The sequence below is a fragment of the Oculina patagonica genome, chromosome 13 (genome assembly GCF_052425735.1).
Source record: "Oculina patagonica isolate OP01 chromosome 13, crgOcupat, whole genome shotgun sequence".
NCBI classification, from domain to species: domain Eukaryota; kingdom Metazoa; phylum Cnidaria; class Anthozoa; order Scleractinia; family Oculinidae; genus Oculina; species Oculina patagonica.
The window spans coordinates 10,547,006-10,568,154 of record NC_135770.1 but is presented as its reverse complement, the minus strand read 5'-3'; the positions used below and the strand labels follow the sequence as shown (position 1 = coordinate 10,568,154).

Below are 21,149 nucleotides of genomic sequence, written 5' to 3'. Positions count from 1 at the left end.
TATAAATATTCCACCAGTATTTTTGTCTGTTGTCAAATATAATGATTAAAACGAATATAAACAAGGTTTAAATGGTGTTGAAACGTAAATAAACCATTCTCTGAGCTAGCAACTCGTTTTAAAACAAGTAAAAGTTATGCTTTATCATTTATCTAGCTGAATTTATAATGTACATTTGATATAAGGCATGTTCCGTGAGCTAAATTTCTCGGCCACAAAATTTGTGATATAGTTCAATGACATAAAACCCTTGATAAAATATCTGCTATTAGAACAATGTTAGGTGAATATCCATTATTTTCTTGTTTTGAGCTTTGGTCTTAAAAGACTGTTACTTGGCAATTTTGTTGGCTAAAACTACACCTTAAAGTCGTTCTAATACAGCTGCAGTACTGTCAAACAAGTATCAAAGGTAAACTCTGCTCTTTCATCACTTGTGCTGATATTTAATATTTACCTTGTATTGGTAAACAAAAACTGACGCATATAATATTCGGAACAGAATTCAATATAAAGCTGATAAACACTAGACAACTGCTTTGATAGTGAATAACACTCCTGAGGTTTTAGTGTAACACATTTAATCAATTCAAAACTTGTTTTGAGTCGAGGAACAAATAACACAGCTTTTTCTGTTTGGACTGGATACTCAAAACATTTTCCGTTTGTGTCGCTAATCCTGGGTACCGTTGAGAGAGGCGGAAGAAACAGCTTATTTACATGATATGGATTGCAGTGCTAAAAGATATTTAGCAACTCAAATGACAAGGGCAATGCCTTGTTTGACTTTTGAGAAAACAAAAGAAATAAGAGAATCTATAGGCAACACTCTTGCATGGTTTTAGATGCAGGCTTTCAGGTAAAGATCAGTTTTGCCAAAAAAATAGTGGCAGAAATATAGAAAAGATATGGTAAACGATGTCTTAAATACACGACGGAAGAAGTAATAAATAGGTATTTTGTTTTTTTCTTAGTTTTTGTTAAGGGACTAATTTTATTGTCGTAGAGCAAGGTTATTCGATGTCATATAAAGTGCCCTGGAGAACCAAAATTGACTTCTGTAATCTTCTCAGCTCACGAAAGCGGGGGAGAACTCAACTGAATAAGGAAAGAGTCCCACTATTTTTGGAGGGGGTGGTCTAATTAAAATATATTGGAGCTACCGCTTAAAAATGCATAGGATGAGTATTTTTTAAATTATTTTTCGGATTTGAACTCTGCTGCTTGGTCACGTGACTACCACACCCAATTGTTGATATAAATTAAAATCAAATTTACGAGAACTTGCAGATATAATGATTGACTATTTTGATTTCTACGATTGCTGTTACACCAAGTTTAGTGATCTAAACGGGGATTTACAAATTTATTTCTTTTGTCTTAATTACAACGTCTTTCCTTTGGGGAGGGACTGGGACTAGGTAAAAATAAGAAATAACGAAGAAACATTAAACGTTTTTCAGAATCCCCGTTTAAACGACGTGGGGGAAGTAAAGGTTTTGAGAGAAAAACCGATGATTCTGCGTACATCTCGTAACTTAACTGGTCACGATACATACATTTAGGGCGTGGTCGTCACGTGACCACTAAAGCTGAGCCAATCATCAGATTTGATATCCCATCTAAAACTATTAGAGCCAAGTGTTTAAGAAAAAGACCGCATGTAGCAGAAATGACTAAAACATCACATAAATACAAGAGTCATTCCTTAATTCATGTGAGAAAGAGGACCAGATAGACAGTATTTCGCACAGCTTCACAATTTAAGTCTTTTGCTTCCTCTTTTCAGTTTAAGGAAATTTTACAAAACACCAGCAATGGTTTTGAGAAATATTATTTTCATTTTCTTCACGTAATTATTGTCGCCTAAAAAGAAGCAATGTTTAAACGTAATAGCGCACTCCATTCTTGTTTTACAAAAGAAGCTGTCTTTCGTCTACGTGTCTGATGCACGTGAATGCATGCACGTGAGCGCAATGTACAAGCATTCAAAATATCAAACGTAAGTGCACTTTATATCTATAAATATTCTACCAGTATTTTAGTCTGTTGTCAAATATAATGATTAAAACGAATATTAACAAGGTTTAAAACCAAGCTAAAACAAGCTATTCTATGAGCAACTCATTATAAAACATGTAAAAGTTATGCTTTATCATTTATCTAGCCGAATTCATAATGTACATTTGATTTAAGGCATGTTCCGTGAGCTACATTTCTCGGCCACAAAAGCTGTGATATAGCTCAATGACATAAAACCCTTGATAAAGTATCTGCAATGACATAAAACCCTTGATAAAGTATCTGCTTTTAGAACAATGTTAGGTTAACATCCATTTTTTGCTAGTTTGGAGCTTTGGTCTTAAAAGACTGTTACTTAGCAATTTTGTTGGCTAAAACTACACCTTAAAGTCATTCTAATGCAGCTGCAGTACTGTCACACAAGTATCAAAGGTAAACTCTTCTCTTTCATCACTTGTTCTGATATTTAATATTTACATTGTATTGATAAACAAAAAACTGACGCATATAATATTCGGAACAGAGTTATGCTCTTAAGGAGAGACATAATACACTCAATACAATACTGATAAACACTAAACATCGGCTTTGATAGTGAATAACGCTACCGTGGTTTTAGTGTGATACATTTTATCAATTAAAAACTTGTTTTGAGTCGAGAAACAAATAACACAGCTTATTCTGTGTGAATTCAACACTCGAAACATTTCCGTTTGTGTCGCTAGTCCTGGGTACCGGTAAGAACCAGAAGAAACTGCTTATTTACATGATATGGATTGCAGTGGGGCTTTTGAGGCCCGCGCTGATTTTGAACTTTTATAACTTTTTTAAAATTTAACCAAACGCTGTCAAACTTTCTGAGTTTTCCTAAAACTTATCTGGCAACAATTTGGTAGGTTTGGATGATGTGTAACGAACTTGACATCACCATGGCAGCGGCATTTTGACAGGCATGTTTTTCCAAATTTGTAACTTTGCGTGTTTCTGTTAATGAAAATCAACTTATAGGAATTATTTTTACATTTCTACGGGTTTGAAGCATATTTTTATTTATTTTGAGGACTTTGCATTGATTTTGGGTGGTTTTCTGGCATTTTGGAAAAAATTTGAAATCCAAGATGGCGGATCCATGATGGCGGCTGTTTTGATATCATGATGTAATTGTCACGTGATGTGACGTCACCATCCCACGTGACGTATACCAAAAGAAAGAGTTTCGGACATACAATACATCCTATAAGTTTCATGGTGATTGCTTAAATATTCTGGAAGTTACATAGGGAGGGGGGGGGGGGGGGGGGGGGGGGGAAGGTCCAAAAAAGCCCGGTCTGAATAGGGTTAAATATACGACAGACGAAGTAAGTAATAAATATTTTTTGTTTTGTCGTAAGTGACTCATTTTATCGTCGTAGAGCTAGGTTATTCGATGCCATATCAAGTGCCCTGGAGAACCAAAATTGACTTCTGCAATCTTCTCAGCTCGCGAAAGCTTGGGAGAAAGAGGACTAGATACATTAGACAGTTTTCGCTCAGCTTCATAATTTTAGTCTTTTGTTTTCCTTGTTTAGTTTAAAGAAATTTTACAAACACCGGCAACAGTTTTAGAAATATTATTTCATTCTCCTCAAGTAATCATGGGCGCGTAAAAGAAGCAAGGTATTAATAGAAAAGTAATGAAGATAATGACATGTTTAATAGCTATAATTACATTACATTATTACATGTATCGGCACTCTCATTCTATCAGCTAAAAACGGCTTTCATATATTTTTCATTTCCATTTAAATTAAGAGATAGAAAACATGTTCCGTGTTTCTATCGAGTTATAGAAACACGAGTGGAAGTTTGGGAGAACGAGAAATGCTGTGGGAACACGAGTCGATAGACGAGTGTTTCCACAGCTTTTTCGAGTTCTCCCAAACTTTCACGAATGTTTCTATAACTCGATAGAAACACGGAAAACATGTTTTCTATTTCTTTTAGAAAACAGCACAAAGAAAATAACGCACATCAAAGTAATATTTAGCGCTTTATTTAAAATCAAAACGTAGATTCTCTTCACCTCGCGGTTTTACGTCATGAACAGTAATCAACCAATCATAGTACGGGAGTCGATGAACAGAAATAAATCAACTGTTCAACATTTGTTTCAAGGCTAAAATTCACCGTTGTTTGGCCAAACAAACAAAGAAAACAGGCCCCAAAGTTAACGTAATTATGAGAAATAACTAAGTCGATGGTTTAACTGAAGTCCAGCACTGGAAGGAGTCAAGAATTGTGGTTTTATTTCGCTTCATCGAACTAACCGAATGGTTTGACGACCGACGATCGAGCGACTCGAACCTTGGAGGTGAAAGTGAATTATTTTTCTGTTAAAAGAAGTTTGACTCGGCATTCTGGACGAATATCTGTCCAGTTGAGGAGCTGTGAATAGTTCTGAAGTGCTGCAAAGCCTAGAATGGAGTGAAGTTGCGCCAATTCATATACTTCTTTGAAAGGTCAGCCGCTTCGATAATTTCTTTCACAGACTATTTTTGAATGTGTAGCGGGCTCTGTAAACATCTTACTCGCTTGTTTTAAAATGTGCAAATATTTGTTTAGTCTTTACCTGGTTTTTGTCAGCTGTGACATTAAAATTTGGCACAATTATTAGTTGTTATTTTTGCATTACTTATTTTAGCGCCGTGAATATTGATTGCCGTGTCTACGACAACTGTCTGTGTCTCCATCGAGTTATAGAAACACAATTTTTAACCAATCAGCGCACGTATTTACTTTGTGCTATTTTCTAACATAAATTAAGGGACACTGTCACGAGATTAACTTAGAAAATTTAAGAGCCTAAAGACGTATGGAAACCTATAAATAGTGGTCCAGATTTGTTAAAATTATATTGCCAGTGTTCGAGAGAGAGTACTTCACCGATTTTAGTACTTTTTACTGAAAAGCAGAAAAATTCACATGACAGTGTCCTTTTAACATTTCCTTTGCTTGATGAATTTCTATTTGCTTATTTTGTTAAGCGATAAATAAATATATTGAATGTTAACCAGTTTTTCATGAAACGAATACAAGTGTTATATGGAACAGCCTCATTAGCCTGCGTTGCTGGCGGTATTGTTGGGTTTTAACGCGCACAAGCGAGCGGCACAGCAGCGAGTGGCTTGGGGAGGAGGAGTTGATTTCAACTCCTCCTCCCCAAGCCACTGGTGGCTGCGCAGCTCGTTGTCGCGGCTTCGCCGATTGCTTGTGCTTTAGAACACAACAATACCGCCAGCTACTCAGGCTACAGCCTTATGTCTAACACTTCTTTAGGTGGAAAGAAAGGAATATGATACTTTAATACGGTTTTGATGATTTTGCAACAAGTAAGCTGCACCTAAAAAACAATTTCCGCAAGTTTTTATCAAAAACGGCAATCTTTCATGAGCAAATGGATTTGTTCTGCTTAGTAGGCCTTCTAGGTTGGTTTTAGCTGAGGTAGTTTGCAGCTTTCATTTTTTGATGTACATTGTAATTCACTTGGAATTTTTTTTTGCACGTGAAGACATTTTTTATCTGATTGCAATTTATAAATCACTGCGAGCGATATTGTCTTCCACTTACTTGGGTGTTAAGCTCACACGCAGAATCTCCAATAGTGACAATGACAACTTTTTGGTGGTTTTCCAAAAGGCCAACTGTAGTTTTGACAGCAGAAACGGCTTCAGGCAGAGATGAAAATTAGGAACTTTGTAATTCTATAATATTTTACCAATAGCACAAAATAGCCAATACACCCAACCCCCCCCCCCCCCCCACAAAAAAGAATGCTTACAATAATATCATGAGGAGACCTATCTTTCAAATCCGTTATTTTGTACTTATGCAGCTAGGATGCGTCTAAAATTGAAAAAAAAAGACTTGACCTAATTTCAGCGATACTTTAAATACGTAGCTGCTATTCATAACAAATTATGCAGATTTTTTTTGGGTCACGAGAACCGAGAGATCATAACAATGCAGACGGTCAGTATATACCTGATTGAAGAAGCGTTGACTCTTGAAAAGAAGAAACCATGAACAAGGCGACCCATACGAATGCTGGGGAAACGTAAAAAATAATCCCCGTCTGTCGCAGAATAAACTATTTGATACAACTGAACAGATTGTTTAACTCTCGCTCTTAAGGTTCCAAAATTATGCCTTTCACAGGACCACCATTTCTTCAAATAGGTGTTTTTGTGGAGTGACCGCGGACGAAACAATGTGAATATATCAATTTGGACATGGGGAAATGTTGGTCTTTTAATGTAATTAGAAGGTATATCAACGAACTCTAAAAAATACATGTTTGACAATTCAAGTTCTTCTCCGAACTGTTGAATTTTACCTTGATTTGAGAATAGCAATGCAAGGATTGGTGATTACATGCACACACAATGAATTGTTCGGAATTGTGTTGCCGCCACGCAGTACAACTTATAATTATAACTTTGACAATGCTTGACATACATGCATAGGCCCTGCACGTAGTACTTGGTTTAATATATGGACTGGCGAGAAACATAAGAAATGGTTGTATGCAACTGTATTTGAGCTTTGGGTGAAGGATACAGTGCAGTGTAAATTATTCCAATGTCTTCTTGGAGGCGAATGACAAAACAAAGCTTTGACCGCCCGGTTAGCCACAAACATCACAACAAGCAGTCTATCCTACAGATATCTTTTATTTAGTTCTGTAGGACTCAAATTACAGTGGGCATGACAGCAATTTTGGTGTACCTAACAGAAGTTGTTAGCTAAACCTAAAGATTCACCAATATCAACATGATGACGAATGTTTTCACGACGGTACCTCGAGGAATCACGAGACACACTTTTCTGTTACAAATTTTTTAATGTTTTTAACAACCAGGTTACTATTTACAAAAGTTCCCTTCTACCAAATTTACGTTTTTACAAGCTTCTTATTCATCATGTGCAGGAGTTTTTTGTCCTAATTAAGTACGCTATCAATAATTTTTTTTAGTTAGTTAGTTAATTTATTAACTTATTTAAACGGCGTACATTCTAATGCTTAATATTCAACTTGCTCTACCCTTCCTTTCAATGACACTTTTTGTGCTTCCTATTCTTGTTTCAAAGCTTGATACAGAGGTTTCTGTTATTGATCAAGTACCACTCAATACATGACTCAACTGTGCTAGCGCTATGCTGCTAGAAGCTCACAGCAGTAGAGGCCTTGATGCATTCCATACTATTATAACCGTTCCGATTTCATTTTCCAAATTCTCGTCTCTATCTGAAATGCGATTGAGTTCTAGGGCATCGGATCTCTATGCCTTGAACAGACTGACGCTAAAAGCACCGATTGTTGATTAACAAAGCCGTTCGTTCGGCTTATGAATTCAAAGTTTTGTGCTCCGAAGGCGGGAAAGTCAAACGTCCTCAAACAGCTAGCTAGGTGGCAACTAGATGAAGATATAAGTGGAAATTGCCTCAGTAGCAATTTGGGAAGTAGAAGACATGCATTTTGTCTGTTGCCAGTAGAGAGTAGAGCAGCCCATAGCGTGCACTCTAAGTATCACGCTATTTGATTTGAAGAAAGTCTGTAGAAATGTCGACTTAAAATTAGGTGTTTACTGTTAGCCAGTAAGAATAAAAAGAGTGAGCAAAAAGAATAATCAATTCTATTATCAGTTGCTTTTGGCCTTTTTCATTCTTTAGCACAGTAGACTAACATTCTCAGCCCTTTCTCGGCACTTGGTTTCTTTGCATCTATTCTTCCCTGTAAACAACAGAATACACCTTGCGGTTGTGAAGCGGTTGTACCGGCCTGATGTTGTCACACATAAGACCAGGGGAGGCGCCATATTGAGACTTGAGTTTCCTGAACTTGGCGAGCTGAAAATGCAAAAAAATCGAAACAAACGTACGTCAGAGCTAAACGCATCGTTTCTATAATCTGCAGTGTTATAAAGAAGTAGGTTGTATATTGTGATTGTCTGGGTGAGAGGTGGTGACTTGTGACGGACGTTTCGACAACCTGAGCGGAAGTCATCTTCAGAGTCAAGTGAAAAGTTGTTGTCAGTCGAAGATGTTATAAGTCTGGTCCCTTGAAGTTGATTGGTCAGTTAAGCCGTGATGTTATTGGCTGTAAGACTCTTGTAAAGTTTGTCATCAGTAATTGTTCTATTGTTAGTCAAATTAGGTCGTTCTGTTGGCGGTTCGTTTGTCGGTTCTGTTTACGTCGTGAATAAGGTGCCGGTAGTTGTTGACATCTGTTGATAGGCGTCTGTTAGTGGCTCCAATTTTTAGAGGGTCTGAGTGAGGTTGGTACATGTCACTGCATGTATTCATTTTTATACGAAATTGGTTTACAACAAGTTATTATTCAAATATTGTTTTTGTTGATTGTGTGTGTATACATGTAACTTACCTGTTTGTTAGAGATCTTTATTATGTCCTTGAAGACAATCCAACGCACTGATTCATAGCAGGGAGGGGTAGTAAGGGAGCCTTGGTAAGTGTAGTAACCTATTTTTTTCGCCTTGTCGTCCTCATCTCCACTACCATCATCATCGTTATCATCGACGTCATTTTCGTCATCATCATCATCTTCGTCGTCGTCTTGTTTATTGTTGTAGGGCATGAGGTACTTCAGGCGAATTCCGTCAGCTTCAGTCACGTTTGCGATGGCACCTGAGTTAAAGAAAGATTTAGCAGTTATAACGCTATTCTCGCAACGGCGGAAGACGTAATGCTGTTTGCAGAAATGGCCATGGTTGAGAATGAAAACGTTACAATGTTGAAAACGAAGCGATCGTTATTTGGTAAGAAGTGCATCCAAATGTCCCAGCTAAAACTTTAGCCTTCATCAGGGAAAAGTGACGAGGAATTTGATGAAGGCTAACGTTTTAGCTGAAACACTGGGACTTTTTAAGAAATTTTATCAACATTTTCAACATTTTAAACCAGAGTAACGTTTTAATTTAATTCATGCATCAACCACCTGGTTACAGGATCATTAATATTTTTTTTTTCATATTCACTCGTTAAAAGTGATCAAGAATGTTAGATTCACACTTTTGTTGCGATGTAGGCATTAATCATGAGAAAAAAAAAAACATAAAAAACTTATTGGCGATATGATTTAAGAAAAAAAAAATAAAAAATAAAAAAACATCCTTAGCTTATAGCTTTGCCTTATCAAGAAATGTGCCGTAAAATTAAGTATTACATTGTTTAGACATAAAATACATAAAATACTGTGTAAAATATGGCTATTTACCTTCGTCAGTGACCTTTAACAGCTTCCTTGCAAAATTTCCTAAAATCCTGTTTCCTGGGCAGGTGGCCTGAAGAATAAAATTAAACAAACATGGCCACAAATTTTAATTACTTTTCTCTAAATTATGTTAAGTGATATAAATACAAGCTTGGGTGTCATTAAAAAGAGTAACGGAATAACAAGTAAAAGCGGTAATGACTGAGAAACCGAGTGAAGGGAAAAATTAAATCAAAATGGAAAATATATTAATCGATACAAAGATTTTAGAAATCAAATCTTTAGATTATTTGCATTGATAATATGACTAGTTTTTATTGAAATACACGACAAATAGGCTTTTTAATTTTGCGTTCAACTGTTTTGAGTAGAGCGTCTCGCTTAAAATAACCACAATAAAATAGCAAAGCGAAGCAAATAAAACAGATATTTACCGAAATGAGGATCCCAAGAACTGCCAGTCCGTCTGGTTTGTCCACAGAGTTGCTAAAGGTTTTATACTTCTTGTTGTAGAACACTAAATGGAGCTTGAGGCAAGGAAAAGTGAGTTAATAAGTAAGTAGTAAGTAATAGGAAAATTCATGCAAGGCAACAAAGATTGGAAAGTAGAAAATTTCTCATTAACAGTTTGTGTACAAGCTATATACGAATCATAAGAAATTCTTTTTTAGCGAAAATACTAGTTGAAGTAAAAGAATGTCAAATAATTACGGCGATGATTGAAACAGGGAAGCACACTTGCTATAATCCATGGTTCTAAAATAACTATGTTTACAGGTGTTTGAATGGTTATGTTGCTAATCTTAACAACAGCTATATATACGAATGTCCCTTAACACGACGCTTCCAAAAGTCAATATAACGTTCAATCACGATTGGCAAAATCAATTCCACAGCCGCTATCAGTTTCTTGAATTATAATCTTTGCCAACCTAAATTCATTTTTTCGATTATTTATGTTTGAAGGAAAAAACAGAGAATAATGTTATAACAGTTTAATTCTTACTTGAGCTGCATAATGCTCGTCGTTTATGGTGTGTTCTGACCCTCGACTGTTTTCACAGCCAAAGTGGAAATGGAATTGTTGCAGTTTGTATTCGTCGCACTCCAGGGGACCCCCACTGAGTGTAGCGGTTCCTTTTGAGCTGTCAACGTTGAAAGTAGGAGCATGGATAGAATTCACAAGCTGGCCAGCTACCAGTCCATACGGGTTGTCGAAATTTATCTTCAAAGGTGAATAGCTCTTTTTCTTCACCTTCCTCGTTACAATGTTAATTGGAGACTGAAGTTTTCCAGCACACAGTGGATAAATTGAGGACCAGTTTGCAGGACCGGGAGCTAAAAAAGTAAAAAATTATTGTCATTTACACAAGCTTCAGTGCTGTATACTTGTGTTACCATGACAATTTTGCATTTTATAATTTACATATGAAATGAAAATGTCTTGTTTTAACAGAGATATGATTTAAACCTTGTTATACTTCTAAGGGCCCGATTATATGGCGAATTTAAGCCCGGTTAGCCGGGCTGGAATTTTGTTGCTATTACATGGAGAATTTCAGCCCGGTCTGAAAACTTTTAAAATTGAATAATTATCGTGGCCGCGATTTTCTTTCGTTGAAAACCACCACTACGCATCCGCAAGCTCATGATCACTTTCATGTCGGGCAGAAATTGAAAACGCGATTACATTCAGTTTTTCAGCCCGTTTGCCCTGGCTGAGATTTCAAGGCCGGTTTAAAAAAAAAACCATGCTGGAAATTTCAACCCGGGATGAAACTTTCTTCATGTATTAGCAGACGTGTTTTTTAAGAAGATTCGTTTTGGAAGCCGGGCTGAAATCTCAGCCCGGCAAACCGGGCTGAGATTTCGGCCCGGGCTGAAATTCGCCATATAATCAGACCCAAAGTAACACAATACATGCATACCTTGTCCATCCGTGAGCCCTGCGTACCCAAAATCTATAGAAAGAAAGAAAAGTTCGATGAACAGCTGACCTAGCAAAATATATTATTTCTATATTATTGCTTCTATATCAATTCGATGGTTAAATGCAATATATTAAATTACTGGAAGTTAATACCAATAAGTATAAAGGCTCTTTTTCTTCAAAATATCACTGGGTTTGAATATCATAATACTTTTTTTTCGTGTAATCTGCAGTATTAATAGCTAATACTACGAATTTCCTATTACACTAACAAAGGAAGAATATAATTAAAGCACTATACTAAAATATCAATATTTTGATTCTTTTCTCGGAAATGACAGCTTTAATTTCTCAATAGGCCGTCTTTTGGGAAAGACCCGATACGTGCAGCTGATACGTTTATGTAGGTTTACATTCATTTATTATCTAGCAAAACTCTCGGAAAATTTTCAATGCCTGTCAAAGCTAGACGTCCTCTTAAAGTATGATTGACACTCACCCTGCTGGCACGCGACCGCGCCAATCATAGAAAGTAGCCACAGAAAATACATCGCGGCGGAAAAATGTCTGAAAATATTACAAAAATAGTTAAACACTAGTATTTGTAAAGCAAGAAAAAAGATTCAAAGGGTTTCAGTTAATTGAAACTACAATATCAAAAAACATCAATTTTGAAATTAAATATATATGCATTTCGAGGGTCAAAGTTAGAATTTCTAAGGAACATTTAATTGCATGCATGGTAACAGGTTTGAACGAAAAAAAACTCTATAAAAAGTATTCGACTTTCCTCACTTACTACGAGGGTGTGAATTTAATGAGTAGTTTCTTTCCATTGCTCTAGGTTTGTATAGAAATCTATAAATAAAGCTTTATTAAAAGCGACTAGAAGCCGGCATAGGTGCTTTTAAAAATAACACACAGGGTGCTTATTAAATTTCTAAACGGAATGTTATTAATAAACGCTGTGATTATTTGTAACACGTGCACGTGTATGCATAGTCATCTGCTACTACTCACGTGTAACCTCGCACTCCCCTATGTAGGCATTACGTAAGACACAATTAAACCTTAGAAAATAAACCAATTTTGTTTCTTTGTGTATTTACAGCAATTTCATTTTATACTTAAAATTTGCACTTAAAAAACGTAAAAATAAAACACCGATTGAATCGTATGTGATATCTTGAAGAAAAATTGCTCTAGGTTTGTATAAAAATCTATAACTTTTATTATAATCGACTAGAAGCCGGCATGCGTGCTTTCAAAAATAACTCACAGGGTGCTAAATTCTAAACGGATTGTTATTAATAAACGCTGTGATTATTTTTAATACGTGCTCGTGTATTGTCAGCTTAGACATCTGCCTCTACTCACGTGTAACCTCTCACTCTCTTATGCAGGCATTACGTAAGACAAAACTATAAATCTAGACAATAAACCAATTTTGTTTCTTTGCGTATTTACAGCAATTTCACCATATACTTGAAATCTGCACTTAAAAAAATGAAAAAAGACAACATTTGAATCGCATGTGGCAGGGGCGTAGCCAGCCAATAGGCCCGTAGGCCCGGGCCTACAAATTTTTCGACCCGCTCGTATTTTGAAAAGGTACAATTAGTAAAATTCAGGCTGAAACGCTTTCAAGATGAAATAGAAAACAATTTGTAACGTACCATAGCATTACAGTTGAAGCCCGGTAACTCGAACTTGGATAACTCGAACACACCGCTAACCCGAACTTGCTTCCATTAACCTTGGATTTGATCTCACTTTTCAGTCGTTTTTACTCGGTTAACTCGAACTCGGATAACTCGAAAACCCCGCTAACTCGAACCAAATTTCGTTTCCCTTGATAGATATTTGGGTCAAATTTACCCCGATAACTCGAATTCCAGTTCTTGGAACTTGCCATGGTGCCCATTGATTAGAGCAATGAACAGATCGCGTATTTGACTGCCATTTCCCACTCTTATCATAAGCATGTATAGTTGTGTTAGAGTTTATGACGAGATTAGTTCAATATGCACTGTACTGTTTTATACTGAAGTGCTGAAAAATCAGTAAACTATCAATTATTAACTTGGCAAGTTAAATATTCAATCAACCCCGATAACTTGAAACCCTGCTAACTAGAACTGTACAGGCCCGCAAATGATCCCGACCCGCAAATGATCCCGGGACCGCAAATGATCCCAAATTGGACCGCAAATGATCCCAGTACCGGAAATGATTTGTGTAAATGATACAACAGAATACTTGGAATGGCGTGGACTTTATGAATCGTCTATGGATGTATTTTTATAAAAGACCAAGTGCCTCAGGCATAATAAAACGCAACGATTAAAAACGGTGAAAATAACCCGCGAAATAACAAAATTAACATGTGGCTATCTAAGTTTTTCATTTAGAAAACGCACCTAAAAAATAAACATGAATCTTCGAAGACGCCTCTGCTGTCTTATTAGTCACTTCCTGGCAATGCTGCCTCGGTAGACCCGAGCCTCCTTTTCCTCCTTTTCCGCGCAAAATTTCTACATGCGAATTTTGGAGTTTATGACAGATTTTGAAACCGTTATTTGAAAACACATTTTCCTTCACAATTCGTTCTTGCAAATATAAAATGAAATACAGTAAACGGTTACAGCGTCTCTGAGCTGGGTAAATTTATTTGCATACCGCACGCATAGAGCTGTCAACTTTTGCACGTGCAAATTTCTTACTGTCAATTAATCTGTACTGAAAGCTACGCGAAAATGAAGTCAGTTTTTGAGAGAATTTTTAGTTGCCTGTGTCAGAATTTATTTCAGTGACTTGATGAAGACATTTAAAGAAAAAAATAACCACAGATTTCGAAAGAGAGTGGCTCGATAACAAGAGTTGGAGATTGATATGATAGAAATCAGCAACAAAACTCAACTTTCTTCCAGACTTTACGTCTAGACATTTATAATGTCGCTATGAACGCTGCGTGACTGCGTGTGAATGGCTGTCAGCTTAAAGCATTTCGCCGCAAATAAATCATCCCTTGATTGGAGAGAGTTCATATTTCTGTTGGTTGGATTGTTAAACTTTATGTCACGTTTTAGGTTACTAATCGGAGCATATTTATCAGCTATATTGATACAGTTGTGGTTTTGAATTTACTTTAGTAAATCGTTCAAATACGGCACATTCTCTCGCGTTAATTGTTTTTCTTATTGTTGTATTATTAATAAAGAAATGGATTAAATAAATTTAAATCCCCTGTCCAAATTCTTTAGTCCACGCATATCCAACTTTTACGGTTAGGCGACTGTTTCCGGTCCGAGGATCATTTGCGGTTCAATTTTGGGATCATTTGCTGTCCCGGGATCATTTGCGATCCAATTTGGCAGGGTCGTAACCAGGTATATTTTTTTATCGCTGATCCCAAATTTTAGCTCTAAATTTTGATTCCTGATCCCTAAAATGTGGCACCATTTGATCCCTGATTCCATTCTGATCCGATCTGATTGGCCGATCCGGATCCCATGACTTGTGACCCGGGATCCCGGGTCCATGATCCCGATCCCGAGGCTGTGATCCCGATCCCAAGGCTGTGATCCCCGATCCCAAGGCTGTACAGAACTGCTTTTGGTTTCCCTTAGTTCGAGTTACTGGGGTTCTACTGAATATATATTCAACTACCCTTTCGCGATGAGATCAAGGCACATCTAGCACTGAAATGCAAACTCGGGAGCTTTCTAGACTAGTCAGGTGACAGACAAACGCACAATTGCATCCGCCAGAGAGGACGAGTATACGGTTTATGTTGAATTGAGTGAAAAGTGGCGCAGTTACTTCCTGTTATAATTAAGGTGCTGTAAAATACACATAAGATAAGAACAAAATGAAGAAAAAGGCATTTTCGAGAGTCTTAATCCAACCAAACCTTTCTTGGCGGACCTCCTCCGCCCCTAACACCTCGAAGAGCAACACTTACGATTGACCAGGCCTACAACTTTTCAAAAAGCTGGCTACGCCCCTGTGTGGTATGTCAAAGAAGAAACGTGCGCTGCTTAAGATTAGAAAATGCCTCGCAATGCGAAGAAAAATCAACCTTATGAAACCTATACTAAAAAAGTTAGTATTAAAAATTCTTAAGCGCCAACATTAGGCCGACGAATTTAAAAGGAAATTTCGAGAATAACACATTTGTGATTTGAAAGGATATTATGCAATCTCGGTGCTGTATTATTCATTTTAAGTATTTTATCACTTTCCAACGCTGTTTAAATGTAACAAGAAACTTTATACCATTTACATTCATTTATTTTGTTTCAAATTAATCAGAGATAAAAACTAGCTGCATAATATGGTAGCAACCTTTCGTTCACGCCAAGGTTTTATATTTTGTCCCTGATTTTTATGATTTTCACTTGTTTTAACAAAACTTTTTGATAATTGTGTTCTGGTCGTGGTTCAGGCGAACGGTCAAAAAGCTGTCAAGTTTTCACAAACTACAAAATTTCACTTTTTTACATAATAATACTTGGTTAAAAAAAGAGATTGCAGGATTTCATTCGGTCTTAATGTTATTTTAAGAGGGTTTGTAATTGTTTTTGTCAACTGTTTTAAGTGTGCTTTTTCTCAATTGGTTTTTATTTGATTTAGTAAAAAAACTGAAAACGCTTCTGGCGAATAGATATAACGTGGCTTCTGACAATTAAAATGTTATCATTTCAATCGTAGGCGATACTCCATCTTGCGCTGGCCTTTACTTATAAGATTAAATGACGTTCAGTAAAATTACTTACTTGAATTTATCGTGACAGACTTCTTTCCAATGTCGGATCTGTTTTCCTTGGCTAGTTTCTATGAAAGTGATTTCTATTTTTCCAAGCAGTGAAATTTAAGGAAATTGAGTTGATCAGTATCACTTGAAAAGTCGTCATTAATTGTTGTCAATGATATTGCGTGAGTGGCTTCTGCTTAGATGATTACGTAATGGTCCTTACTGCATGTCTCTAGAGTCAGTAACGACAGACACAAAATAAATATATATCATTGGGTGAAGGGATTATCGGTTTTATAATGGACGTGATGTTTGCAATATCATAAATGTTTGTTATGTTCCTCGAACTCAAGCTGAGACGCGAGGGATCATTTAAAAAGTAAAAGAAAATCAAAAAAATATTTGATCTTTGCATTCCAATACAGAATAATCTTTCAAAGATATTCCATGAATAGAATATAACTTAAATATAATCACAAAAATACGACATCCTGATTGGACGAGAGCGCACTCCATTTTTGTTTTGCAAAATAAGCTGTCTCTCGTGCACGTGCCGGATGCACGTGAATGCATGCACGTGAGGGCAACTGTACAAGCATTCAAAATATCAAACGTAAGTGCACTTTATATTTATAATTATTCTACCAGTATTTTAGCCTGTTGTCAAATATAATGATTAAAACGAATATAAACAAGGTTTAAATGGTGTTGAAACGTAAACAAACCATTCTCTGAGCAACTCATTTTTAAACAAGTAAAAGTTATGCTTTATCATTTATCCAGCTGAATTTATAACTGATGTACATTTGATATAAGGCATGTTCCGTGAGCTAAATTTCTCGGCCACAAAATTTGTGATATAGCTCAATGACATAAAACCCTTGATAAAATATCTGCTATTAGAACAATGTTAGGTGAATATCCATTATTTTTTTGTTTTGAGCTTTGGTCTTAAAAGACTGTTACTTGGCAATTTTGTTGCCCTAATAGCTTACCTAATGCAAAATCATCAAAAACGCATGAAAGAATGTAAAAGGCGTAATCGTGTATCGGTGCTATAAGAAAAGTCATATTCCTTTCTTTTCACTTAGTGAAGAACGTGAGGCTGTTTCATATAACACTTGTGTTCGTTTTAAAGAACTCGTTAACACAAGATATATTTATTTATCGTTCAACGTGATTCCTGTTATTGCGGTTCTTAAACATGTCGTTATCTTTATTCCTTTTCTGTTTATACCTTGTTTCTTTTTACACGACTATGATTACTTGAAAGGAATGGAATCAGTATATTTCACAAAACCTTTGCCGGTGTTTTGTAAAATTTCTTTCAACTGAACAAAGGAAACAAAAAAAATTGTGAAGCTGAGCGCAAGGCTCTCTATCTGGTCCACTATCTCCGACGCTTTTGTGAGCTGAGAATATTTCAGTTTTCAATTTCGGTTCTCCAGGGCACTTAAAAAGAAATCGAAAAACCAAACTCTACGACGATGAAATTAGTCTCGTGAAAAAAAAATAAAAAAAAACGAAAAATACCTCTTTATCACTTCTTCTGTCGTGTATTTAAGGCAGTGTTTACTATATATTTTCTATATTCCTTGTCAAAACTGAACTTCACCTGAATGCTATGTATCTAAAACAAGACAAAGGTGTTGCCAATAGATTCTCCAATTTCTTTTGTTTACTCAAACGAGGCATTAAGCCTGTCATCTGTGTTGCTAAATATCTTTTAGCACTGCAATCCATATCATGTAAATGAGCAGTTTCTTCCTGCTCTCTTACCGGTAACCAGGACTAGCGACACAAACGGAAAATGTTTTAAGTGTTCTCCATACAAAATAACTGTGTTATCAATTGTTCCTCGACTCAAAACTAGTTTTGAATGGATTAAATGTGTCAGACTAAAACCACAAGTGTTATTCACTATCAAAGCCGTTGTCTAGTGTTTATTAGTTTTATTTTTTTATTAGCATATCTCTGTTCCAAATATTATATGCGTCAGTTTTTTTTATCAATACAATGTAAATATTAAATATCAGAACAAGTGATGAAAGAGCAGAGGTTACCTTGGATACTTGTGTGACAGTACTACGGCTGTATTAGAATGACTTTAAGGTGTAGTTTTAGCCAACAAAATTGCTATGTAACAGTCTTTTAAGACCAAAGCTCCAAACGAGCAAAAAATGGATATTTACCTAAAATTGTTCTGAAAGCATATATTTTATCAAGAGTTTTATGTCATTAACAAACTATATCAAAGCTTTTGTGGCCGAGAAATATAGCTCCCAGAACATGCCTTAAATCAAATGTACATTATGAATTCAGCTAGATAAATGATAAAGCATAACTTTTAGATGTTTTATAATAAGTTCGTCATAGAATAGTTTCATTACGTTTCAACACCATTTAAACCTTGTTTATATTCGGAAACCGGGGTAAGCTCCGGCAGTATGCGCCACTTTGGCTCGAAGCTGACCTTTTTCTTTTTTCTTTTTATATTCGTTTCAATCATTATATTTGCCAACAGACTAAAATACTGGTAGAATATTTATAAATATAAAGTGCACTTACATTTGTTGTGTACGTTTGATATTTTGAATGCTTGTATGTAGCGCTCACGTGCATGCATTCACGTGCATCCGGCACGTGGACGAGAGACAGCTTATTTTGCAAAACAAGAATGGAGTGCGCTCTCGTCCAATCAGGTGTCGTATTTTTTTGATTATATTTAAGTTACCTTAAGGTAACTATCGTTAGCGGCTACTAATTTTAGCGATTTAAGCGAGTTGGGCAAAAATCGCTAAATTTAGTGCTCCCTAAAATTTGTCTCTGTCATTCCCAAATTTATTATTCGTTGAATTTGCGTGCCCCTACTCCCACCCGAAGGGGAAACAAAATTAAGCATATGTCGACTTGAAACTCTTTTTAAAATAGATGCTAGAAACTTTGTTCTTTCTGCCAACGCAAATGTTCGTTTAATTTCAATTGAGTTACTTCCATCTTTGTCATATATGTTCATTAAAAACTGGTTTATACGATATCACTAACTTTTTAAATTTTTCGGAAAACCGCTAAATTTAATAGTCGCTAAATCTTGCTCTGAGAAAATCGCTAAAATTAGTAGCCGCTAAAAATAGTAACCTTAAGGTATATTCTATTCATGGAATATCGTTGAAAGATTATTCTGTATTGTAATGTGAAGATCAAATATATTTTTTTCATTTTTCTTTTACTGTTTAAATGTTCCCTGGTGTCTCAGCTTGAATTCGAGGAACATAAAGAATGAACGAACTGCTACTGAAAGTTTATAAATGACAGCACCGCATTAAAAGCAACAAAAACAGTTTAAAGAAATTTTACAAAACACCAGCAATGGTTTTGAGAAATATTATTTTCATTCTCTTCACGTAATTATTGTCGCCTAAAAAGAAGCAATGTTTAAACGTAATAGCGCACTCCATTCTTGTTTTACAAAAAAAGCTGTCTTTCGTCCACGTGTCTGATGCACGTGAATGCATGCACGTGAGCGCAATGTACAAGCATTCAAAATATCAAACGTACACAACAAATGTAAGTGCACTTTATATCTATAAATATTCTACCAGTATTTTAGTCTGTTGTCAAATATAATGATTAAAACGAATATAAACAAGGTTTAAATGGTGTTGAAACGTAAACAAAATATTCTATGAGCAACTCATTATAAAACATGTAAAAGTTTTGCTTTATCATTTATCTAGCCGAATTCATAATGTACATTTGATTTAAGGCATGTTCCGTGAGCTACATTTCTCGGCCACAAAAGCTGTGATATAGCTCAATGACATAAAACCCTTGATAAAGTATCTGCAATGACATAAAACCCTTGATAAAGTATCTGCTTTTAGAACAATGTTAGGTTAACATCCATTTTTTGCTAGTTTGGAGCTTTGGTCTTAAAAGACTGTTACTTAGCAATTTTGTTGGCTAAAGCTACACCTTAAAGTCATTCTAATACAGCTGCAGTACTGTCACACAAGTATCAAAGGTAAACTCTGCTCTTTCATCACTTGTTCTGATATTTAATATTTACATTGTATTGATAAACAAAAACTGACGCATATAATATTCGGAACAGAGTTATGCTCTTAAGGAGAGACATAATACACTCAATACAATACTGATAAACACTAAACATCGGCTTTGATAGTGAATAACGCTACTGTGGTTTTAGTGTGATACATTTTATCAATTAAAAACTTGTTTTGAGTCGAGAAACAAATAACACAGCTTATTCTGTGTGAATTCAACACTCAAAACATTTCCGTTTGTGTCGCTAGTCCTGGGTACCGGTGAGAGAACCGGAAGAAACTGCCTATTTACATGATATGGATTGCAGTGCTAAAGGATATTTAGCAACACAGATGACATGCATAATGCCTTGTTTAGCTTTTGAGAAAAGAAAAGAAATTAGAGAATATCTTGTGTTGCTTTAGATACATAACTTTCAGGTGAAGATCAGTTTTGAAAAAAATAGTGGCAGAAATATAGAAAAGATAAAGTAAACAATGTCTTAAATATACGACAGACGAAGTAAGTAATAAATATTTTTTGTTTTGTCGTAAGTGACTCATTTTATCGTCGTAGAGCTAGGTTATTCGATGCCATATCAAGTGCCCTGGAGTACCAAAATTGACTTCTGCAATCTTCTCAGCTCGCGAAAGCTTGGAACAAAGAGGACTAGATACATTAGACAGTCTTGCGCTCAGCTTCATAATTTTAGTCTTTTGTGTTCCTTGTTTAGTTTAAAGAAATTTTACAAACACCGGCAACAGTTTTAGAAATATTATTTCATTCTCCTCAAGTAATCATTGTCGTGTAAAAAGAAGCAAGGTATTAATAGAAAAGTAATGAAGATAATGACATGTTTAATAGCTGTAATTACATGTATCGGCACTCTCTTTCTATCAGCTAAAAACGGCTTTCATATATTTTTCATTTCCATTTAAACATAAATTAAGGGACACTGTCACGCCTTAACTAAAAAATTCAAGAGCCTAAAGACGTATGGAAACCTAAAAATAGTGGTCCAGATTTGTTAAAATTATATTGCCAGTGTTCTGAAACTATAAACAAGTGATATTATTGCGATGACATACTTTATATCTTCATATTGATGTTCTACGCTGCATTTC

General features: G+C 35.7%; 1 protein-coding gene and 1 long non-coding RNA gene across 2 annotated transcripts in view; both read right to left on the bottom strand.

Moving 5' to 3' along the window:
* The window catches only part of LOC144636738 (uncharacterized), a 74,926-nt gene that overhangs the window by 12,814 nt on the left and 40,963 nt on the right, over nt 1-21,149 (bottom strand). The gene's annotated exons all lie outside the window — the stretch shown is intronic.
* Nucleotides 6,712-16,129, bottom strand: LOC144636718 (carbonic anhydrase 2-like). The gene is made up of 8 exons (XM_078495914.1): nt 16,001-16,129; nt 11,722-11,789; nt 11,221-11,253; nt 10,299-10,630; nt 9,727-9,819; nt 9,296-9,362; nt 8,444-8,706; nt 6,712-7,908 (listed from the first exon to the last, which is right to left on the bottom strand). The coding sequence occupies exons 2-8, from the start codon at nt 11,771-11,773 to the stop codon at nt 7,783-7,785; spliced, it is 966 nt and encodes a 321-aa protein (XP_078352040.1). The 5' UTR covers nt 11,774-11,789; nt 16,001-16,129; the 3' UTR covers nt 6,712-7,782.

Bases quoted from the DNA above. Each gene is read 5' to 3' on its own strand.
- LOC144636718 (XM_078495914.1), bottom strand. From the start codon at position 11,773: ATGTATTTTCTGTGGCTACTTTCTATGATTGGCGCGGTCGCGTGCCAG. The intron at 9,820-10,298 runs GTAAGAATTAAA...CCTTGCCTCAAG, and splicing joins ACGAGCATTATGCAGCTCAA to CTCCATTTAGTGTTCTACAA. The intron at 9,363-9,726 runs GTAAATATCTGT...TTTATTCTTCAG, and splicing joins TTCTTGGGATCCTCATTTCG to GCCACCTGCCCAGGAAACAG.